General features: G+C 45.0%; 2 protein-coding genes across 3 annotated transcripts; one reads left to right on the top strand and one right to left on the bottom strand.

The window, feature by feature from the left end:
• Window positions 1–4,245: 4,245 nt before the first annotated feature.
• wrap53 (WD repeat containing, antisense to TP53) lies at window positions 4,246–16,450 on the bottom strand. 2 transcript variants are annotated; one of them, XM_052459729.1, is made up of 11 exons: window positions 16,159–16,450; window positions 15,394–15,889; window positions 14,956–15,178; window positions 14,652–14,747; window positions 14,444–14,552; window positions 14,152–14,240; window positions 7,280–7,503; window positions 6,044–6,261; window positions 5,553–5,656; window positions 5,214–5,357; window positions 4,246–5,028 (listed from the first exon to the last, which is right to left on the bottom strand). In XM_052459729.1, exons 2-11 carry the CDS (start codon window positions 15,680–15,682, stop codon window positions 4,809–4,811), a joined length of 1,716 nt encoding a protein of 571 aa, XP_052315689.1. In that variant the 5' UTR covers window positions 15,683–15,889; window positions 16,159–16,450; the 3' UTR covers window positions 4,246–4,808. The 2 variants fall into 2 exon arrangements, with proteins under 2 accessions (XP_052315689.1, XP_052315690.1); XM_052459730.1 differs by having other exon boundaries at window positions 16,177–16,450.
• Window positions 16,376–22,788, top strand: LOC118392064 (gastrula zinc finger protein XlCGF57.1-like). The gene is made up of 2 exons (XM_035783687.2): window positions 16,376–16,679; window positions 21,224–22,788. The coding sequence occupies exons 1-2, from the start codon at window positions 16,511–16,513 to the stop codon at window positions 22,633–22,635; spliced, it is 1,581 nt and encodes a 526-aa protein (XP_035639580.1). The 5' UTR covers window positions 16,376–16,510; the 3' UTR covers window positions 22,636–22,788.
• The last annotated feature ends 204 nt before the right edge of the window (window positions 22,789–22,992 follow it).

Below are 22,992 nucleotides of genomic sequence, written 5' to 3'. Positions count from 1 at the left end.
GAGAGAGCGAGAGAGAGCGAGAGAGAGAGAGAATCTAGAAGTCGTACTTCAACTATTTGCACATTTTTACAACAATGTACATAACCAATAATATAACATTTGAAATGTTTCTATTATTTGTAAACTTTTGCGAGTGTAGTGTTTACTGTTCATTTCTGATTGTTTATTTAACTTTTATTTATGATCTATTCCACTTGCTTTGGAAATGTAAAGATGTTTTCCATGCCAATAAAGCCCTGAATTGAAAGCGAGGAGGGGTGAAGTGTGAGTGGAATCAGACAGGGGTCTGTACAAGCTGTGGAACACACACACACACACACACACACACACACACACACACACACACACACACACACACACACACTTAGATCTGTCCCACCTGGGCTTTAGCCTCCATGACCTTTGCTTCTCTCAGTCGCTCCTCCACCACCTCTCTCTGTATCTCAGCCCATATCCTTCCCACGTGTTTCCTCCTCCATCACCTCTCTCTGTATCTCAGCCAATATCCTTCCCACGTGTTTCCTCCTCCATCATCACCCATCCTCTGTTTCCTCCTCCACCACCCCTCTCTGTATCTCAGCCAATATCCTTCCCACGTGTTTCCTCCTCCATCACCTCTCTCTGTATCTCAGCCCATATCCTTCCCACATGTTTCAGCCCATATCCTCCTCCACCACCCCTCTCTGTATCTCAGCCCATATCCTGCCCATGTTTCCTCCTCCATCACCTCTCTCTGTATCTCAGCCAATATCCTTCCCACGTGTTTCCTCCTCCATCACCTCTCTCTGTATCTCAGCCCATATCCTTCCCACGTGTTTCCTCCTCCATCACCTCTCTCTGTATCTCAGCCCATATCCTTCCCGTGTTTCCTCCTCCATCACCTATCCCCATATCCTTCCCACGTGTTTCCTCCTCCATCACCTCTCTCTGTATCTCAGCCCATATCCTTCCCACGTGTTTCCTCCTCCATCACCTCTCTCTGTATCTCAGCCCATATCCTTCCCACGTGTTTCCTCCTCCACCACCTCTCTCTGTATCTCAGCCCATATCCTTCCCACGTGTTTCCTCCTCCACCACCTCTCTCTGTATCTCAGCCCATATCCTTCCCACGTGTTTCCTCCTCCACCACCTCTCTCTGTATCTCAGCCCATATCCTTCCCACGTGTTTCCTCCTCCATCACCTCTCTCTGTATCTCAGCCCATATCCTTCCCACGTGTTTCCTCCTCCACCACCTCTCTCTGTATCTCAGCCCATATCCTTCCCACGTGTTTCCTCCTCCATCACCTCTCTCTGTATCTCAGCCCATATCCTTCCCACGTGTTTCCTCCTTCACTACCAGTTTCATCTCCATCTCCTCCCTCAGCCCCACAAAGCACTCCTCAAACTGGGCCTGCTGCTCTACCCGCTCCCCCTGTCCCTGCTCGGCCTCCAGCCTCTCCCTGTCCAGCAGGAAGGGAGGGAGGGAGGGAAAGAAAGCGATAGAGGTCCAAAGGGAGGTAAGGAGAAAGGGAAGCAAAGATGAAAGGAAGGAGGAACAGAAGGAGGGATGGAGAGAGGGAAAGAAAGAGCGATGGGTGGTTAGAATTGGCACTGTTCTCAGTGGTTTGTGGTAGTCAGCCCCAGGGCTGGTGAGGAAGAGTGAAATCTTAGGGCTAGCTGCTGTACCTTTCCCCAGAGTGCAATTATAGAAGCCATTATTCCAGCTAGGGCTCCAAACTCCCAGCCATAATACAGCCTATCTGCCAGGAGACTCAACAGCCACTTCAATACGGGGTGTTCATCATAACTATACATCTACCGCCAGAGGGACTAGAGAGGGAGGAGGTACGGAGAGAGAGAGGAGGGGGGAGTGAGGAGGAAGCGAAGGGTGCTAAAGTACATATTCTTTATGTAGTAGAACATATTGGAAATGTAAAATCTGGTAGGATCCTGGTCTCAGTGTGTATAATGTATAGCGTAATGTATATAATGTGTGTGTTAGTGATATGCTACTGTACATCTGTCAATGCGTCAATCAAGGTCAGTATTTCACGTGGAAATCCAACCCATCTGGATTGAATGAGGTGAGATCAGAGTTGTTGATGTGTGTGCAGCTGGATATAGAACAAACACATGCCAATTACCTTCACCTCTAGTGTAAGCAGGGGGAAATGTGTTTGTCTATCAATTCTAAAGCCTTTGGAAAAGGGAAGAGCGAGGAAACAACTTCTCGGCCTGAATAATGAGTTGACGGGCTATTAAATGTGTTAACTTGATTTGATCATTGAAATATAAATGTTCCATCCACGATTTGTCTTAGTGTGCGATTTACCACCTCCTGTTGATTTAGGGTGTTTGCTTTATCCTCCTCCACCTTCTGCAGAAATACCTCCATCCGGGAGGGGGGGCTCCCTCTGTGTGGACCCCACCTTAGTCTGCTCCAAATGGGGGGAGAGAGAGGCCAGCCCCGAGTCCTAGCTGGGGCTTGTGGAGGTAGAGGTGGAAGGAGAGAGAAACTGCTCTCCCTGAACTGTTAGAACCAACAGCCAACACAGAACACGGTCAGCTAACTCTGGTCCTGGAGTGCAGTTATTAGTGCAGGGTTTTGTTCCAGAGCAGCATTAGCACACTAAGCCTGTGCACATTGCAGCCCCACAAGACCCTTTATCCCAACCCTGCCACTGAACCACATATTTATATTGAACCACCACATTTTCATTCTGAGGGAAACAACTTAAGTGTGACATTGATGACACAAGCCCTCAGTGGCTCTATTCCCTCCATTTCCTTCCTCCCATGCCCCGAAAACATGTTCCTTCCTTTAAGAGTGGAGCAGCTAGAGAGCAGAGTAAACATGAAACACCACACACACCAGCTTACACAGACATTTACAATTCTCCCTCCAGAGATGTCATCCTCTTTCTCCATGCTGAATGACCCCTTGTCAAACTGATGTGTGTGTTTGTTCTCTGAGTGCTTTCTCCCTCGGATTACTGCTCTAACAGCGGACGGTCATTTGAATAATTGTTTACAAATGTCTTTCAAAATGTCAAAATGCCATTATTTTATATTGCTACTTGCTTGATATCCCCCACTTGGAGGAAAATCATTTCTGACCGACTATAGAGCGTGGAGGCAGGCAGAGAGCGGGGGCGAGAAACCATTCATCAGAAATGGAACCAAATACTCTGTGCCATTGTAAGTAAATAACGCTCCAGAAAACACAATAACGTTTGAAAGGCGTCTTGGAACGAAGGTAGAATTGACACAGCTACACGTCTCATGTTGTTTGCAGTTTTTAATGGAGGCTCTCTAGAAGCGGGGAGAAAAAAAGAGAAGAAACCAAAAGCAGGAGGAGGAAGAAGAACCTTATTCTACATTCCATTGTTAGTGGAAGTTGCGTACACAAAGCGTGGCTTGAGTGTTGCATTGTTGAGTCCAGGACGTGTGTGGGAGAGCATGGTGTAGAGGCTGGTCTTGTTCAGCATCCTCTGTAGAAGCCCCATGTCAGACATGCTCTCAACCCCTAACAGACACCCCTAGACTGGTAACAGAAGATCACACCCTTCTTACTAACGAGCCTAGGCTGGATAGATGAGGATTACACCCTCCCCATTCTCTGTTTGACTCCTAAAAATACCCTCAGACTCCTAAAAGAAGACTCTCGGCTAGTTAGATAAAGCACAGCTCACTGTTCTTCTCTGTGAAGATCACACCACTGATTCAGCACTAACAAGTTCTCCCCCTTTCGTCACGAACGCTCTATCACCCGCTCTTTCTCCGTCTTGTACCCCACGTCACCCTCCCGAGGCCCTTCACTTATTCTAAGACGGTCGCTTAGCAACTTTCACAACACAACAGTGTCGCTCTCCAACTTGGCACTTAGCTCTACTTTATACCCGTGGTTTTACAACGTGCGTCTGTGTGCATTTGTTTGAGGGTGTGCTCGAAAGGTACATGACAGATCCTTCTCAGAAAACAAATATATATAGTCCCCTGGGCTTTTTAGAATAGCTTATTCTACAACAACTAAATATAGAGACAAAACACAACAGATTTTTTACAACACATTAATTCAGCTGCAGCATAATGAGGTTTCTGTGTGAAACCGATAATCCACCTGTAGCCCCCCCCAATCGGCCGTGCCCAGTAGATCACTTCCTAGGTGTCATGTTGACTCGCTGGGAAAGGAATAGGAAAGTACAGACCGACGTTTGTGTTGGTCTGTCACCTCGTTCACGATTTTAAAAAAGACGTTTGCCGTATTCGTCTGTGGTTACAGCAATTCTGCTAACTGCTTACCGATTTTAATACATTCAGAAACTACAATATTCACCATGGCTTTACAAAAATATACATTTACTGATGCATGTATAGCGATGCCATGGCACCAGCTTGGCACTTGGCAACAATAACAAAAAGACTAACACGAGGTAAACAGAACACTCCCCTAGAGCAACATATGATTGGAAGGTAGATTGATGTATATTCAACACAACACTGTGCTCATCCAACACACAGGGCCTGGTCTGGCTGTGGTGGTCATCTGAACCTGAGAGGTTTTACAATTACATTTGGAATTAGAATTGGTAAGCTCCCGGCTAGCTCCCTGCTATTACCTTTCAATTGTAATAGCATGTTAGCATTCACAATAGTTTGTACCTTGGCTTCGAGACTGGGGAAACTGTAATTCGCTGAATCCAAGAGACAACTCAATATATCGATTGCCATACTTTTAAAACAGAATAAGTACTACTAAATTGTCTCATATTGGCAGTTTGACATTTGGTTCAGTCCAGAGGGGAGTTTGAGATGGGCTACTTCACAATCAATCAATCACCACCGGCAGTGGTTCCTCCTGCGCCCCCTCGTTGGCTGGGCTAAGTGGTCCGGCCCACCACACAGTCAGAGCGTTGTCCTGTCTGACCTCTGGGGTAGGTGATAACATCACGACATCTCCGTCAGAGTCTCCATCACTACTGTCCCCCGGGGAGAGGAACTGGCGCTGCCCGCTGGACGACACCAGCAACGGCATGAAGGGGTGGACACTAGGGGGAGAATGGAGGGACGAGAGAGACGGGACATTGACAGAAAATAAGAGCGATATTGAAAGGACAAATACGCTGCTGCCTCCAAACAGCAAGTGGGAAACTACTTCTAAACATCTACATATTTCGTATATTAAATAGATTCAGCAGGCAAACAATGCTAATAAAATCCTGGTAAAGCCTACCTGATGCCGTTGGTGCAGTCCCTATGGGCCTGGAAGTGGAGCTGAGGCTGCAGTAGCTCCTGGTTACCATCGGGGGGAGCTGTGAGGGTGTCCCACACTGACACCACCCCCCCTGTGTCACCACTCAACAAGTATCGGCCAGACCTACACGCACACGGTCAGCATTAACAACTACACACACAGAGACAGACCGAGAGATGGTATAATATGAAGAGCAGTTGTGAAGAGTATAATATGAAGAGTAGTTAAGGGTGCTAAGTCAAGGGTTTCTGAACTGGTGGAACGGGGACAGGGGGCATTGAGAGTAGCAGGAAGACAAGATGCAGGGTATGGACTTACGGGTCCAGGTCGAAGTAGATCCGCTGGTTGGTGGCCACATTCCTTTTCAGAGAGAATAGAATCTTTCCCGGGTCCCTCAGGTCCCAGCACAGAATCTCTGGGTCCTACACACACACACACACTTGTACAGCTAACCCTGTCGGGACTCAAAATCTAATTTTCACTAACCTCTACGAAATAGTATTTGACCTTATGGGGACCAACAAAATGCCCCCAGTTGGTGAAATTTGTGTGTGTTTAACTATTCTTGTGGGGACCCCATAAGAATAGTTAAACAAACACACACACACCTCAAGACTTACAAGTTAAATAATAACACTGATAGAGAATGTGGGTATGAGTGCGTAAATACAGTATGCGTTTTAGAAAACCACCACATTCTCCACTGTGACACTGTACTCCTCCTACCCAAATCTCTCTCTGAGTGGTCCGTTTTCTAAAGGACAACTCTTTTAAGCCCCATGTCTCCCTTTGAGGTTGTGTTTGCTGACCTTGCGACCCCCAGTGTACAAGTAGTGTCCGTCGGGTGAGAAGGCGAGGTGTGTGATGCCCCCGTGGTGCCTGGGCGGCAGCAGGGCCAGCTGAGAGCCATCCTGGCAGGAGTAGAGGCCTGCGGTGCGGGAGTACGAGCCACAGGCGTACACAGACTGGCACGGGCTGAACGCCATGCAGGAGATGATGCCACTCTGACCCTGACCCTGCTTCTTCACTGGGGAGGGAACACACACTCAGCGTCCACATGGGTTCAGATCAACATATTAAGGACAGTTTCGGTCTGCGCTGCTGGTATAACTAATGGGTTAGAAATCTAGGAAAACATGTCTTATTTTACCAGGTAAGTCGACTGAGAACACATTCGCATTCATAGCAATGACCTGGGGAATAGTTACAGGGGAGAGTAGGGGGATGAATAAGCCAGTTGGAAGCTGAGGATAGTTACGGGTGATTAGCCAGGACACCGGGGTTAACACCCCTACTCTTAACATAAGTGCCATGGGATCTTTAGTGACCACAGAGAGTCAGGACACCCATTTAACATCCATTCCGAAAGACGGCACCTTATACAGGGCAATGTCCCCTATCACTGCCCTGGGCATTGGGATATATACAGGTTTTTTTTTAGACCAAAGGAAATACTGCCTCCTACTGGCTCTCTAACACCACATCCAGCAGCATCTGGTCTCCCATCCAGGGACCGACCAGGACCGACCCTGCTTAGCTTCAGAGGCAAGCCAGCAGTGGGATGCAGGGTGGTATGCACATAAGAGCATTTGATGCAGCTGGGTTGGAATTATTTGATCACTTGAAAGAAAAATACTGCACTTACCAGGATCCCCTGTGTTTATTTAACTAGGCAAGTCAGTTAAGAACAAATTCTTATTTACAATGACGGCCTAGGAACAGTATCCCTTGTTCAGGGACAGAACGACCAATTTTTTACCTTGTCGGCTCGGGATTCGATCTAGCAACCTTTCGGTTACTGGCCCAATGCTCTAAACACTAGGCTACCTGCCGCCCCATTTATAGCTGACATTGCAAATTATAACGGATATTACTCTGTCTACACTGTAGAGAATGATTGAGCAAATAGCACTACACAGCTGATTCAGATAACCAAAGCTTGATAATGAGTTGGTTATTGTAAATCCGATATATAGTGCTCGGGCAAAAAAACAAAAACGTGCCCCAGGGCCGAGTTCGGGAAACCGCCAATCTAGTCTACTAACCTACAGTGGGCCTTTCCTCACAATCTCTTCCAGGCCTGTCTGTGTAGAACACCCTGACTGTCTTGTCAAAGCCGCAGTAGAGCTGTGATCCGTCTGGGGAGAAGCAGAGGGAGTGGGCTGCGGTCAGCTCGTCCAGATGGTTGTAGGGCCTGAAGCTGGCACGCAGGTCCCCGTAGAACGCATCCCAGATATGGACCGGGTTATCACGACTGCTGCTGGCTATACTAGGGGGATGGAGGAAAGGATGGATGGAGAGAAGGAAAAGGGACGGAGAAGGACGGTTGGAGAGGAAGAGATTGGACACGGAGGGAGTTTAAGGATGGATGAAAAAAAGGGGTGGAGAGAGAAGAGGTTGAGGGAAATGATGGAGGTAGAAAGGAAACAAGTGTGGGTCACAACAGGACAAAGGAAGAGTCATTTTTTCATCTCACTTGAAAAACACAGACACTGCTTTGTGCCAGATCCATCAGAGAGGACATTTCAGTACTTCACTCCCCAGTCACTATTTCAGCTTGAATTTCATTCAGCCCCTCTTATCTATTCACTAACAGTTTGTTGCTTTATAAATGGACAAAAAAACGAGCCATCAACAGACAGACATACTGTATGGCTTTTCAACTAACAGAACTGCGGGGGGGAACCTAACAGCCCAACATAAACGCTTAAATATCACTGTCTGAACTGAGGCTCAATTAGCCAAGAGGAAATTAGCCTGGGCGGCTCAGTGCTCTTATGGCACTGTGTCTTTGTTCTGTCTGTTGGGAATCCCCTCATTATAATGGTTCACCACAGCTAGCCTGGACGCCGGCCCAGAAAGCAATTCAAAGGAGGAACACCAGTGACCATTCTACACTCCACAGGAGGGTACAGCACATGGCTTTAGGCAGAGAGAGGGAGGGAAAGAGGGAGGGAGAGCAGGAAAGAGGGAGGAGGGAAAGAGGGAGGAGGGAGAGCGTGAGAGAGAGGAGGGAGGGAAAGGGGTAGGTAGAGCGTGAGAGAGGAGGGAAAGCTGGGAGAGAGAGAAACACAAAAAGAGAGAAATATGACAAAAACAGCCAAGAATCCCACTGCCACTCACAGACCCTCACCACATGCTTGTAAATGATGTCATGTTTTTACTATCTCTACCAATCAGATCTTAGTACATTCCCAAGACACCCAAACAGGAGTAAGCCTCGTCCACCTGTGAGCATGACGCAATGATGTCTTCTAAACATACGGTTCATTTGACTCCCCGAACAAATGTTTAGGAAACGTTAGGCCCACGTCATCCCACCTGACTGACTCCACTCCGTAACCCTCAACAACACCAGACAAAACGTCATGCTGTCTGAACACACAGACGGAGTTCACATGGTGGATCAGCTCCGACTAGCAACCTCGTCCCAGTTACCCTGGCTCCTCTCAGAGTCCTGCTCTCAAGGGGTTCATCCCTCAGACAATCATCTCCTTAGGTCGTTCATGCTCTCAACCTCTACTCCCCCCTCTCTTTCGTCAACTCCCTTTCCTTTTTTCTCATTCTCTCCATTTCTTCTCGCCGTGAAGAAATGTTTTCCGTTCCGTGTCGTTTATGGTTTGATCCTTCACTCCTTGTGTACTATCCCCCTTCCACCCAATGACCCCGCTCTCTCTCTCATTCCCCCTCCTTCTTCTAGTCTAGAGGATATGTTGCTTTCCTCGCTTCGTGCGGTGGACCACAACCCACGCTGGGCACTGATCAGAGAGGAACCATCGGAGGCAGTGTGAGGGGGTTGGGGGGGTTAAGCGGTGTGCGCTGTTGGTAAGGAGGCCTCGTTAGCGGCCTCCTTACCAACCCGTAACAATGGCATTCTCCACGGTAATGGCTGGGCAACATTGATCTCAGCTTGCCACGGCACAGACTGAGTCATAATAATTACAGTGCTTTAATGAGGCCCTTTAAAAACAGTCAGTTCTGTTAAAGCCACAATATGTAACTTTTTGGGAGCCCCAAACAAATAGCCAATAAGTATTCAAACACTATTCAACCATGCCTCGCAAAGGGGGGCACCTACAGTATTGGTAGACGGGTGAAAATAAAAGCAGACATTGAATACCCCTTTGAGCATGGTGAAGTTATTAATTACACTCTGGATGGTGTATCAATACACCCAGTCATTACTAAGATACAGGCGTTTTTCCTACCTCAGTTGCTGGAGAGGAAGGAAACTTCTCTGGGATTAAATTAAAAAGGAAAAAAAATGTGGCAAAGAAATGAACTTTATTGTCATGAACACAAAGCGTTTGTTTGGGGCAAATCCAACACAACACTGAGTACCACTATTGATATATTGAAGGATGGTGGTGGCTGTTGTAGTGACTGTATTACCACCACACTGGCAGTCATGAGTCACTCAGGCTCCCGAGTGGCACAGAGGTCTAAGGCACAGCATCTCAGTGTTAGGTGTGTCACTACAGACCCTGGGTCGATTCCAGGCTGTATCATAACCATTTGTCATTGGGAGTCCCATAGAATGGCGCACGATTGGTCCGGGTTTGGCCGGGGTAGACCGTCATTGTAAATAAGAATTTGTTCTTAACTTACCTAGTTAAATAAAAAAATTGACCGTTGAGTCATGGTTATCTCCTCTTATGCACGATGCATATGTATTACCCTTTAACCTAACCCCTAGCTAACATTAGCCAGCTGGCCAGAATTCCTAACATACCATACCTTTTGCAAATTCGCATAATAAGAATTGTAATTTGTAACATATCCTACAAAATTGGGTCATGGGCAAACAATTTTAATACATACCAAAACATTATACGAAATGGAGTGTCTCGGATTTATTAAACCCCACCTCTTTAAGGAATACCTAGGATAGGATAAAGTAATCCTTCTCACCCCCCCTTAAAAGATTTAGATGCACTATTGTAAAGTGGCTGTTCCACTGGATGTCATAAGGTGAATGCACCAATTTGTAAGTCGCTCAGGATAAGAGCGTCTGCTAAATGACTTAAATGTAAATGTAAATGTAATGTACAGAAGAATACGAAATGAAGGAATTGTCAGTAGAGCTCCGAGACAGGATTGGGTCGAGGCACAGATCTGGGGAAGGGTACCAAAAAATGTATGCAGCTTTAGAAATCCAAGACCACAGTGGCCTCCATCATTCTTAAATGGAAGAAGTTTGGAACCACCTAGACTGTTCTTAGAGCTGGTCGCCCGGCCAAACTGAGCAATCGTGGGAGAAGGGCCTTGGTTAGAGAGGTAACCAAGAACCCGATGGTCACTCTGTCAGAGCTCCAGAAGTCCTCTGTGGTGATGGGAGAACCTTCCAGAAGGACAACCATCTCTGCAGCACTCCACCAATCAGGGATTTATGAAAGAGTGGCCAGAGAGGCCACTCCTAAGTAAAAGGCACAGGGCAGCCCGCTTGGAGTTTGCCAAAAGGCACCTAAAGTACTCTGACCATGAGAAACAAGATTCTCTGGTCTGATGAAACCAAAATTGAACTCTTTGGCTTGAATACCAAGCGTCACGTCTGGAGGAAACCTGGCACCATCCCTATGGTGAAGAATGGTGATGACAGTTTCATGCTGTGGGGAAGTTTTTCAGTGGCAGGGACACTAGTCAGGATCGAGGGAAAGATGAGAGAGATACTTGATGAAAACCTGCTCCACAGCTCTTAAGACCTCAGACTGGGGCGAAGGTTCTCCTTCCAACAGGAATGGCTTCAGGACAAGTCTCTGAATGTCCTTGAGTGGCCCAGCCAGAGGCTGGACTTGAACATCTCTGGAGAGACCTGAAAATAGCTGTGCAGCGATGCTCCCCATCCAACCTGACAGAGCTTGAGAGGATCTGCAGAGAAGAATGGGAGAAACTCCCCAAATATAGGTGTGCCAAGCTTGTAGCGTCATACCCAAGAAGACTCGAGGCTGTAATCGCTGTCAAAGGTGCTTCTACAAAGCACTGAGTTATCTATGCATAGTCACTTCAATAATTCTACCTACATGTACATATCACTTCAATTACCTCAACACCAGTATCCCCGCACATTGACTCTGTACTGGTACCCCCTGTATATAGCCCTGCTATTGTTATTTACTGCTGCTCTCTTACTTGTTTGGGTATATTTTCTTAAAACTGCATTGTTGGTTAAGGGCTTGTAAGTAAGCAGTTCTATACCTGTTGTATTCAGCTCATGTGACAAATACAATTTGATTTGAGTAAAGGGTCTGAATCTTTTCCCTTTTTTTTATAGCTAACTAGGCAACTCAGTTATTAAGAACAAATTTTTATTTACAATGACGACCTACCCTGGCCAAACCCGGACTACGCTGGGCCAATTGTGCGCCGCCCTATGGGACTCGAGCAATGCCGCCGGGGGTACGAGATATAAAAAAAAATGTGATTCACATTTTCAAAGAGTCCATAAAGATTTTCCAACGGGGCTATGCGGTTTCTCCCGACGCCACGTGGGTACACTGCAGCATTCACCGAGAGGCTCTTGCTGCCAAGGGAATGCCTGACAGCTTGAAAGACGTTTTGGACACTACAGTGAAAATGGTTAACTTTGTTAAAGCAAGGCCCCTGAACTCTCATGGATTTTCTACATTATGCAATGATATGGGCAGCGACCATGTAACGCTTTTACAACATACAGAAGTGCGCTGGTTATCTAGGGGCAAAGTATTGACACTTTCTGACAGCTTGCATGATGATGAGTTTCTCACACGACTGGCCTATCTGGGTGATGTTCTTTCTCACCTGTATGATTTGAATCTAGGATTACAAGGACTCTCCGCAACTATATTCAATGTGCGGGACAAAATTGAGGCTATGATTAAGAAGTTGGCGCTCTTCTCTGTCTGTATTAACAAGGACAACACAGGTCTTTCCATCATTGAATGATTGTTTGTGTGCAAATAAACTCAAGCTTACGGACAATGTCAAATGTGACATAGCGAAGCACCTGAGTGAGCAACTGGATTCGTTACCCCTTTCAAGCCCTGCTTCCAGTCCACTTACCGATATCTGAGCAAGGGAGCCTCATTGAACCATGCAGCAGATGTAAGTTTTGATTTCTAAGACATCCTAAGGTTTGTATCATTCACAACTAATGTTGCCAAATAACTCTAAATCTAGTGTATAGGACCCGTTTCAAATGATCACTCTTACACTGAACATAGCCACCTCACTTGCGTACTCTCGTTCTGGAATTGGAAAAATATCCTTTCTATTTTATTCACTTAAGTACAATTATATTCTTCTCACGATAAAATTATAGAATAAATGGCAGGGGACTTATAAGCATATCTTGTCTGCTAAATGAAAAGGCCTACGGTTCGGCGCATTGCCAGATAACACAGAAGGCCAAATCATTCTGTTCTTCTCAAATACTTTTCCTTCATATAATATTGTTTCTTATGACATGGCTAAAATAAATAATGGATTTATTTTGATGGTGTAAATTACATTGATTTATTATACTTTCTTTAAAATGTAGATGTTCCAAAAGTGGCATCCGCGGAGGCCTGGAGATAAACGCGTTTATGTTCATTAATGGTCAATTACCGTGAGACTGGCAGTCTTTTGCATGACAATAACCGGTTGACAAAATGTCATGACCACCACAGCCCTAGTGGTAGCTGCATCATGTTATGGGCATGCTTTTCATCGGCAAGGACTAGGGATTTTTTTTAGGATAAAAATAAAGAGAATAGAGCTAAGCGCAGGCAAAATCCTAGAGGATAACCTGGGATCAGTCTGCTTTCCAACAGACATTAGGGAGACAAATTCACCATTCAGCAGGACAAGAACTTAAAACAAGAACAAATGCACAGTGGAGTTGCTTGCCAAGACGACATTGAATGTTCTTGAGTGGCCTAGTTCCTGAGTGGCCTAGTTACAGGCTTGAAAATCTATGGCAAGTCTTGAAAACGGCTGTATAGCAATGATCAACAACCAACTTGACAGAGCTTGAAGAATTTCTTATAGAATAAATGTGCAATTATTGTACTATCCAGTTGTCCAAAGCTCTTAAAGACTTACCCAGAAAGACTCACAGCTGTAAAAGAAAAGTTGATTCTAACATGTATTGACTCAGGGGTGTGAATACTTGTGCGTTTCATTTTCAATAGATTTCTAAAAACATGTTGGGGTATTGTGTGTAGATGGGTGAGAAATCTATTTCATCCATTATGAATTCAGGCTGTAACAACAAAATGTGGAATAAGTCAATGGGTACGAATACTTTCTGAAGGCACTGTAGCTTAAAGGGAAATTTAAAAAACAACAACATAGGAATAATCTCCAGCACCACCCGAACATCAACAGGTGTGAAAATGGCACATTTCTATGTTTTGTAGTAAAAAAGATAGAACGATCAAGTGTTTCCAATGACATCATTAACCAATTAGTAGGCAATGCCTAGTCATAATTGATCAAAATCACACCGATGAAGTCATTGGAAACACTTATCTTCCTCTATCGCTTAACAATAAAACATAGAAACGCACCATTTTCACTTATGTTGAGGTGGTGCTGGAGATGATTAACACAAAGTTGAACCATTTTGAAGTCTCCCTTTAAAGCTGGAATCATTCAAGCTGGAATCCATAGCAGTGAAACGTACACGTCCGTTATCGATATTAGAACAACAAAGACCTGTTTTTTTCCCCACCCCCTTAGAACCTCATTGCAGGCGTGATAGAACAGCTGAATACGTAATGATTTTTGGGGGGACTGTGGTGCGTGACGTTCCCCAGCAAACACCAAAAACAGAAGCAGGATAGACAGTGGAACTGCTAACCCTACTGCGGATTCCATCTTTAAAGTGCTTTGTGACAACTGTTGACATTAAAAAAAAAAATGGCTTCATAAATAACGTTCGATTGTTTGAACTCACAAGCAGGAGTCAGGGTCCAGGGAGCTCATCTTGGGGTACCAGCAGTAATCATAGATGGTGTCCCCCTCTGCCATCTTCAGCACTGGACTCTGCAGGCGAGGGAAGGGGAGACACGAGATAAATACTGTGTTGATCTCCAAGGGGAACCTAGCCATTTTAGTCAGTTACCCTGTGGTGTATTCATTACGCAATAAGTTTTGCAACAGAAAACAAGCATTTCTATTGGACAAATTCAGGTTGATCCCTCTGTGTTTTGTTGGCTTTTTAGTGAATTAAATCTCTGGAGCCTCACCATCTCAGTGAGCAGGTCCCAGTTGTAGCTATAGATCTCAGGGGGGAGGTTGTAGACACGCAGCACGTTGTCTGCACTGTTGGTCAGGATGCACAAGCCATCTGGGGCCCTGGAGAATTAACAGTTACTTCTTCAGATAGCCTGTAAAGCAAAATGGATCCTAAAGTCACGTAATCAACCAAGGAACAATATTTTAAGAGGGAGTTACCATTTGCAGCCCTTGAGGTAGTTCTCAGGAAGGCTGGAGTACTCAGCCCAGGAACCAGTCAGCATCTGGGGGTTCTGGCTGAAATCGAGACCCAGGCTGCAGATAGGAGAGAGGGGATAAGAGTAGGCCGCAGTACATGAGAAATACATAGATGAGGACAAACAAAACAGCGGATGGATAATTTAAAGGTTTGGACACCCAAATATCACCGCCGAAATGTTTCTTCAGACCTCGAATCTCTGTGTGCTTAATTTTTTTGCTTCTAAATGATTTATCTAGAATAATCCTAAAATTCTTCACATACTTTTGTCCTTCACTGGTGCTTTCAGCTGAGCTTTCCTGTTCCCCCTCTTCCACCTTCTCCTGTTCCCCCTCTTCCACCTTCTCCTGTTCCCCCTCTTCCACCTTCTCCTGTCCTCCCTCTCTCGTGCCGCAAGCCTCACAAGGACCTCCATTCTCATGGCATTCTACTTCTTCGGCTCCTGCGTCTTCTTCTCCTCCTTCCATCACACTTGGCTGGTTGGCCTCTGTAACAGATATGGATAAACATTATGAGTTAAATACTATTATTCCATTAAGTCAAGAGGCTATGTTCCCCATCTTCTGTCTTTAAAAAAACATATATTTTTTTAACAAGGAATGTGAATCAAACATATGATACGCATTGACTTAGAATATTTAGAGAGATGCACACCAGTGAAGGAAGCTTTTCCTGAAATACAACAACTGGTAACAACTTTACCTCCATTATGGGTCAGTACAGCCAAGTCTTCCTGCCTCAATCCTGCCTGTTCTATGGGTCCTCCATGTGTATCAGGGGGGTCCAGGCTGAGACTCAGCTCCAACCCATCTCCACTGAGCCTAGGCTGCTTAGCCACTGGAGGGGCCTCTTCTTCTTTATTCTCCCCCAGTTCCAAGCACTCACCCTGGGATAGAGGTGGAGCTGATTGAGGAGGATCACTTTCCGCCTCTGCCTCCCGCCCAACTCCTGCCACATCCCCACTTTCACCCCCCTCTACCGGACCAGACATCTCTCGATCACTATTTCGTCCTATCCTTCAGTGCTTCCTCTCAAATCTTCTTTCCCCCGGCGTCACAGTGCTGAGTTGTATATCCTGCCTCCCTGGTGGTCTGCCTGTGTCAGACGTTAGTGTGGTAGGTGCTACTAGGGTGCTTCTTCCTGCACTGTGGATGTCTCAGTCTGGTTGTGGTCATCACAGCACCCACGGCACGGGACACTGGAGGGGTAGAGGGGTTGGCAAGGAGAAATTGAATGCGAACACACTACATCATGGGTACACGTCAAATAAAACCCATCTAGGTAGCTAACAAACATATCACCACTACATCACAATATCGACAAAATTACGCCATCAGTGTTGTTAGAATGATATTCAATGCGAGGGTTGGTTAAATAACGGCTAGTTTAGCAATTAGCTAACTAGCTACTACAAAACATTAGTTACAGATGGACAACTAGCGATGCTAACTAATGTTAGCTAGCTACCTCTTTGGTCGGCCTTACGGTTTTTCTATTAGGTTTCACAACCTCTTCGGCAAAGGCGAAACTCTTCTTTACTGAAATTGAGTATTCGAACGAGAACAACGTAGCAGCACACTGGACTTGGATAGCAGCAATCACGAAGTCATGCTGCGAATTCGTAAACACAAGACACCGCCATGTTACGTTCACGAGAACTATCGCGAGACTTCAAGCAAAACATAGCCCTTCCTCGGAAGTAGGGGGCGACTTTTTTTTACGATGTTGCATTCCTTGTGTGGACAAAAGAAAGACACACTGACTGAACCAAATATCATTTACATACGGCATAGGCTAACCAACCTGATCCACTGAAAAAATGTCTAAACTACAGTTGTTGCGTTTATTTTTAAATGAGCGTTTAACGGAGTCTGCAGCTGTGGAGATTTTCGAAGCAGTTGAGAAAGCGGTAGCGGAGTACCAGGAGGAGAATGATCGGCTACGGAGACTGCTGCGGATCACACCAGAGATACAACTATGTAGAATAGGTTTGTATGTATTTTTTTGGTTTGTAAACACTCATTTGTATTATTTTAGCGATCCTGGTTTATAAGCACGGATATCGATTCTGCCAATGGAGCATGCTTTTGTGGCACCGCCGATATCCGCGGGGTTAAGGGCCATATAGATAATGAAAACCCTTCTATATATGATGCTTAGATTGAACGCGCTGTGCATTTCGTTTTAGGCTATCAAACAACATCCACAACGACCATGTTTTCCACCTCGTTTCAAACTGTTGTTAAACAGTTTTTCAATTTGAATAATCACAGTGAGGTGAGTTTTAAAATCATGATACTGTTTTGAGGACAAGTGTTTGATGTGATTTTCTATTGCATTTGCATTGATGCAACATGCAGGGGACACCTTTTGGTTTTAGAAGTGTTCGGGACATAACTTGGCGGGGGGTCTGAGGGTCATCCCACTTTGTGGAGTATCTAAACGCTAAGCTAATTTCCTGAATTTCGACACAATCTAATATGACCCTTCTTGCCGTCTCTATTTAGAACAACATAAAGTAAGCAAGAATGACAACAGTCATCAAACTATGTAAGATACCGTTATTAAATATGTTTAAGGGAGAATCTGTAGATATACTGAGATGGGAAAAACCCACTCTGCCAGAATGAAGCCATTCAACACAAGACCATAACATATATGTCTCCTTTTGTGTTTTACATCTCCAGCAGAGGAATGACATCTCTGAGTGCATGATGTTCAGTTTCACTGGCATATAGAAGAGCCAGCAGCATACCACCTTGCTTCTGAAGCTAAACAGGGTTGGTCCTGGTCAGTCCCTGGATGGGAGACCAGATGCTGGTGTGGTGTTGGAGGGCCAGTAGGAGGCACTCTATTCTCTGGTCAAAAGTAAAATATCCTAATGCCCAAAGTGATTGGGGACCCTGTGTAGGGTGCTGTCTTTTGGATGGGGCATTAAACATGACTCTCTGAGAGCATTTAAGATCCCATGGCACTTGTCGTAAGAGTAGGGGTGTTAACCCCGGTTTCCTGGCTAAATTTCCAATCTGTCCCTTAAACCATCATGGTCACCTAATAATTCCCACCTTCCAATTGACTCATTCATCCCCCTTCGCTCCCCTGTAACTATTCCCCAGGTCGTTGCTGTAAATGAGAACGTGTTCTCAGTCAACTTACCTGGTCAAATAACAGAACAATAAAATAAATATAGTATGTTCTATGGATGGTCTTACACTGCAGTTATTTATGTTTGAGATTATATGAACATGACTGGGGATTCTAACATCTCTATCCATTCATCATCAATAGTGTTTCCCAGGTCTTCCTCACATTTTTGTTCTACATGTTTCAGTGTCATCGGCGAGAGCCATTATCAACCCTTGATACCGTTTGGAAATCAACTTTAGAGATTTGTCAGACTGCCTTAAAATAGTTTCAATCTTTTGAAGCTTCTTGCTTGTCCAGTGTTTGCCGCACTGAGAGAATAAAGTGTTGTATCTGCAAGAGTTCACCTCTGTGCCGTCACAGACTGGTCTTCCCTGGCTGCCTGACCCTGATGAGACCCCTGTCACCATCTGCTCCTTCTCCGATGAGGCTTGACAAAGAATGACCTTGGTGTACATTTATACATTGATTCTATTCTTGAACAATATGACGGTTCAATAATTGAAATGATCATTATTCCCAGATCCCAGACTGTTGCCTACCCATCAACTCAAGATGGGACATTGTATCCATTTACTGATTATTATAATGCAAAATTCAGTTGAGCTCCGTAGACTGGTCTTCCCTGGCTGTCTGACTCTGCTAGGACACCTGTCACCATCTGATTCTTTTAAGACATGATGAGCATAGTGTTGTGTACTGACTGTGCACCATGACATTGAAGCCTGTAGAGCTGTTTATAATGTGTCGGTGAGAAAAGTAGGAAATTAGCTAGGGAAACTTGACAGATCAACGTTACTATACTGACTAATTAAAAACTCACATTACGTTGAAGAAACGTCAGAATATATCGGTCTTCAATCGTTTGGCCTCTGGTTAAATCGTTTGAGTCAGGTCTAGTGATTTGAGGCAAAAATAATAGGTAAAGTTGGTAAGCTAGCTAGCTAGCTAACGTTTGGCTAGCTCTAGCTAATGGTACATCATAAAATTTACTTCTGTTGAAACTGGACAAAAAAAGGCTACAAAACATTCCCATACTCACAACAGCTGTTAGATACTGCTACCTGACAGATAGCTAGAGGCTAGCTAGAGCCGAATTGGCTGCTAGTAATGTTAGTTCATTCACTACAGTCGAGAGGGGATGAAACACTGGCTAACGTAACATGTCATTTACACTACTACCTCAGCACCGGGAATAAATACTTTATATTTTTTTCTGTCAAACAGCAGTTACCTTGCCAGCTAAATCAGTCAACTAAAGAGTAGCCTGTTTCTGCTCTGCTTGCTTTTACAACTCAGGAAAAAAAAGCACAACACAGACAGCAGCTGCCCCTGGTCATCTCTCCCGTGCTGGTCCTATACGCCAGCCTTTCAGAAGCTTTGCCTTCACACAGCCTGTCCGCATGCTCTGTGGTGTCCCATACGGTCCTAAATCCAGCTGTCTGAAACAGCCTACCCAACCGCTCTGAGGCATCCGCATGGTCCTAAAGCACACCGGTGCTGTGTTTTTTTTTTATCAGAGTGAGATTATAAAACTGGGGGGACAAAAATGCAATTTTAGAATGTGGGGGAGTCGTCATGTTCCCAGTGAAACTTGCGCCCCTGCATTGATGTCAGAGCGGTTAGAGGGACAATAGAACCCTGAGTAATAGGCTATTAGTGACCAGATGGTTGTTAGCAAGTTGGGTACTACCAACACATGTCCAGAGTTGCTGCAACCTGGTCTCAGAGCATTTTGTATGATTCTGTATGTAAATCCGAGACACTCCATTTAGTATGATATGTTACAAATTACAATTCGTATGCTATTTTAGGAATTTGCAAAATGTACAAAATGTTATGAATTTGAAATAAAAGGTGGCTAATAACGTTAGCTAGGGGTTTGGGTCATGAGTGAGGTTAAAGGGTTAAGGTTAGCTAAAAGGGTTAAGTAACATGCGAAGTAGCTAAAAAGTAGTAAGTAGTTGAAAAGCTGCTTATTATGTAAAATGCTAAAGTCCTCCGTGATGAGATTTGAACTCGCAACCATTTTCTTGCTAGAAGTTCGGGTAACCATCTGTCTTATGTAACAATACCAAACAAAACATATCATACTAATTTTAGTTTCTGGATTTACATTTCCTGTGTTATGTCTAGTTTATGAGACCAGGCTGCCAGAGTGTATAAAAGGAGATTGTCACTCAATGGTCATGTGGGCATTTTACTAGGATCATGACTGCTGGTGTGGTGGTAATAAGGTCACCGCAACAGCCCTACTAGATATCCCTGAGGGGTATCATACGAAGCAAGCTAGATCTACTCAGGGTTTTCTAAAGCTAACCAGCTTCAGTTAGCTTCACATTCCAGCTCGGGCTTCATCCGCAGGACCCAGGCCCGGGGGTCCATTCAGAAATTATTCAGAGCCCTTTCCTTTTTCCACATTTTGTTATGTTACAGCTTTATTCTAAAATTGATTAAATACATGTTTTCCCTCAATCTACACACACTACCTCAATACAAAAAATATATATATACCTTATTTACGTAAATATTCAGGCCCTTTGCTTTGAGACTTGAAATTGAGCTCAGGTGCATCGTGTTTCCATTGATCACCCTTGAGTTGTTTCTAAAACTGTGGTCATTTAAATTGATTGGAAAGACCTGTCTATATAAGGTCCCACAGTTGACAGTACATGTCAGAGCAAAAATGAAGGAATTGTCCATAGAGCTCCGAGACAGGATTTTGTCAAGGCACAGATCTGGGGAAGGGTACTAAAACATGTCTGTAGCATTGAAGGTCCCCAAGAACACAGTGGCCTCCACCATTCTTAAATGGAAGAAGTTTGGAACCACCAAGACTCTTCCTAGAGCTGGCCGCCCAGCCAAACTGAGCAATCGGGGGAGAGGGGCCTTGGTCAAGGAGGTGACCAAGAACCTGATGGTCACTCTGACAGATCTCCAGAGTTCCTCTGTGGAAATGGGAGAACCTAACAGAAGGACAACCATCTCTGCAGCACTCCACCAATCAGGCCTTTATGGTAGAGTGACCAGACGGAAGCCACTCCTCAGTAAAAGGCACATGACAGCCCGCTTGGAGTTTGCCAAAAGGCACCCAAAGACTCTCAGACCATGAGAAACGAGATTCTCTGTTCGGATTTATTTATTTATAGGGGACAATGCACATTAATCAACATCAATATTACAACATCCATGTAAATGTGCCAGGTTTAGTCAAAAGCTAATTTCCACTGCGAATGTATAGCCTACAAAATGAATTGAACGTATAAACAATTGATATATGTGATTAAATAAGTGTCTGTATCACAACACACATTTTGAAATGGCATTGTGCACTCAGGCATATCTAAAGACTATAAATGTAACCTCTGCTTCTCCTCCTTCCCTCCAGACTCCCTGCAGTTCTCTCTTGCTGTCTCTGAAGAGAAGGTTCCCCCTGAGCAGCAGTACTGTGGGCAGGAGTGGAGCTCCAGTCTGGGGCAGGAGGACCCAGAGCCCACACAGATCAAAGAGGAACAGGAGGAACTCCGGATCAGTCAAGAGGAAGAGCGGTTTCAAGGGTTGGAGGCTGACATCACAGAGTTCAAATTCCCTCCTACCTGTGTGAAAAATGAATGTGATCAGGAGGACCCACTTCAGTCCATGACTGAACAGACTATGGAGAACAGAGAGAGTGACTCCAAACCAGTTGATCTCAAACCTTTTGGGACTGTGACCCACCTAAAGGGTCTCGACATTCCCTTTGACCCTCCAGATAGTCAAAACAATGCCTCCAGTCACAGCTCTGCTACAAGCAGCGACCATGTAGGACTTAACAGCAGCCCACCATTGGAGCTAATTGTGCACAAACTGGCTCACACGGGGGAGAAACTATTTAGCTGTGGTGACTGTGGGAAAAGCTTCAGTCAAAAGGAACACCTAGGGAACCATGTACGCATTCACACAGGAGAGAAACCGTTTAGCTGTGGTGACTGCGGGAAAAGCTTCACTGTCAAGGGGAACCTAACTGTGCACAAACTGGCTCACACTGGAAAGAAACCATTTAGTTGTGGTGACTGCGGGAAAAGCTTCTATCAGAGCCAGGAACTAACTGCGCATATACGGACTCACACTGGGGAGAAACCGTTTAGCTGTGGTGACTGTGGGAAAAGGTTTTATCACAAGATTACTCTAAACCGACACATTCAGACTCACACGGGAGAGAAACCGTTTATCTGTGGTGACTGTGGGAAAAGGTTTTTTCACAAGATTACTCTAAACAGACACATTCAGACTCACACAGGAGAGAAACCATTTATATGTGGCGACTGTGGGAAAAGCTTCAGTCAGAAGGAACACCTAGGGAACCATACACTGACTCACACAGGAGAGAAACCGTTTAGCTGTGGAGACTGTGGGAAAAGCTTCAGGCAGAAGGGGACCTTAAATACGCATAAGCTGACTCACACGGGAGTGAAATCATTTAGCTGTGGAGACTGTGGGAAGAGCTTCATTCTGAAGGGGTCCCTAAAGATGCATATACAGACTCACACAGGTGTGAAACCATTTATATGTGGAGACTGCGGGAAAGGCTTCTATCTGAAGGGAGACCTAGGTAAGCATATACTGACTCACACAGGTGAGAAACCATTTAGCTGTGGAGACTGCGGGAAAAGCTTCAGGCAGAAGTCGGCCCTAAAGACGCACACACTGACTCACACTGGAGAGAAGCCATTTCACTGTGGAGACTGTGGGAAAAGATTCAGTCAGAATGGGGCACTAAAGAAGCATTTATTGACTCACACAGGAGTGAAATCATTGTAGCTGTGGTGACTGTGGAAAAAGCTATCAGAAAAGACGCCTAACTGAACATATTCAGACTCACCCAGGAGTTAAACAACATGACTGCTCAGTCTGTGACAGAACATTCGTTACGGCTCATCTGCTGAAGCATGTTAATAATGTCCTCAAAGAAAGAAACCGGGAGGACAAATATACAGTGGGGCAAAAAATTATTTAGTCAGCCACCAATTGTGCAAGTTCTTCCACTTAAAAAGATGAGAGGCCTGTAATTTTCATCATAGGTACACTTCAACTATGACAGACAAAATTAGAAAAAAAATCCAGAAAATCACATTGTAGGATTTTTGAATTTATTTGCAAATTATGGTGGAAAATATG

Source organism: Oncorhynchus keta, chromosome 13 (genome assembly GCF_023373465.1).
Source record: "Oncorhynchus keta strain PuntledgeMale-10-30-2019 chromosome 13, Oket_V2, whole genome shotgun sequence".
Taxonomy (NCBI): Eukaryota; Metazoa; Chordata; class Actinopteri; order Salmoniformes; family Salmonidae; genus Oncorhynchus; species Oncorhynchus keta.
Note: the sequence above shows the minus strand (reverse complement) of the source record. Positions and strands in the feature narration are given on the sequence as shown.

Bases quoted from the DNA above. Each gene is read 5' to 3' on its own strand.
- LOC118392064 (XM_035783687.2), top strand. From the start codon at position 16,511: ATGTCTAAACTACAGTTGTTGCGTTTATTTTTAAATGAGCGTTTAACG. The intron at 16,680-21,223 runs GTTTGTATGTAT...CCTTCCCTCCAG, and splicing joins GATACAACTATGTAGAATAG to ACTCCCTGCAGTTCTCTCTT.
- wrap53 (XM_052459729.1), bottom strand. From the start codon at position 15,682: ATGTCTGGTCCGGTAGAGGGGGGTGAAAGTGGGGATGTGGCAGGAGTT. The intron at 14,241-14,443 runs GTGAGGCTCCAG...CCTCGCCTGCAG, and splicing joins GGGACCTGCTCACTGAGATG to AGTCCAGTGCTGAAGATGGC. The intron at 5,029-5,213 runs GTAGGCTTTACC...TTCTCCCCCTAG, and splicing joins GACTGCACCAACGGCATCAG to TGTCCACCCCTTCATGCCGT.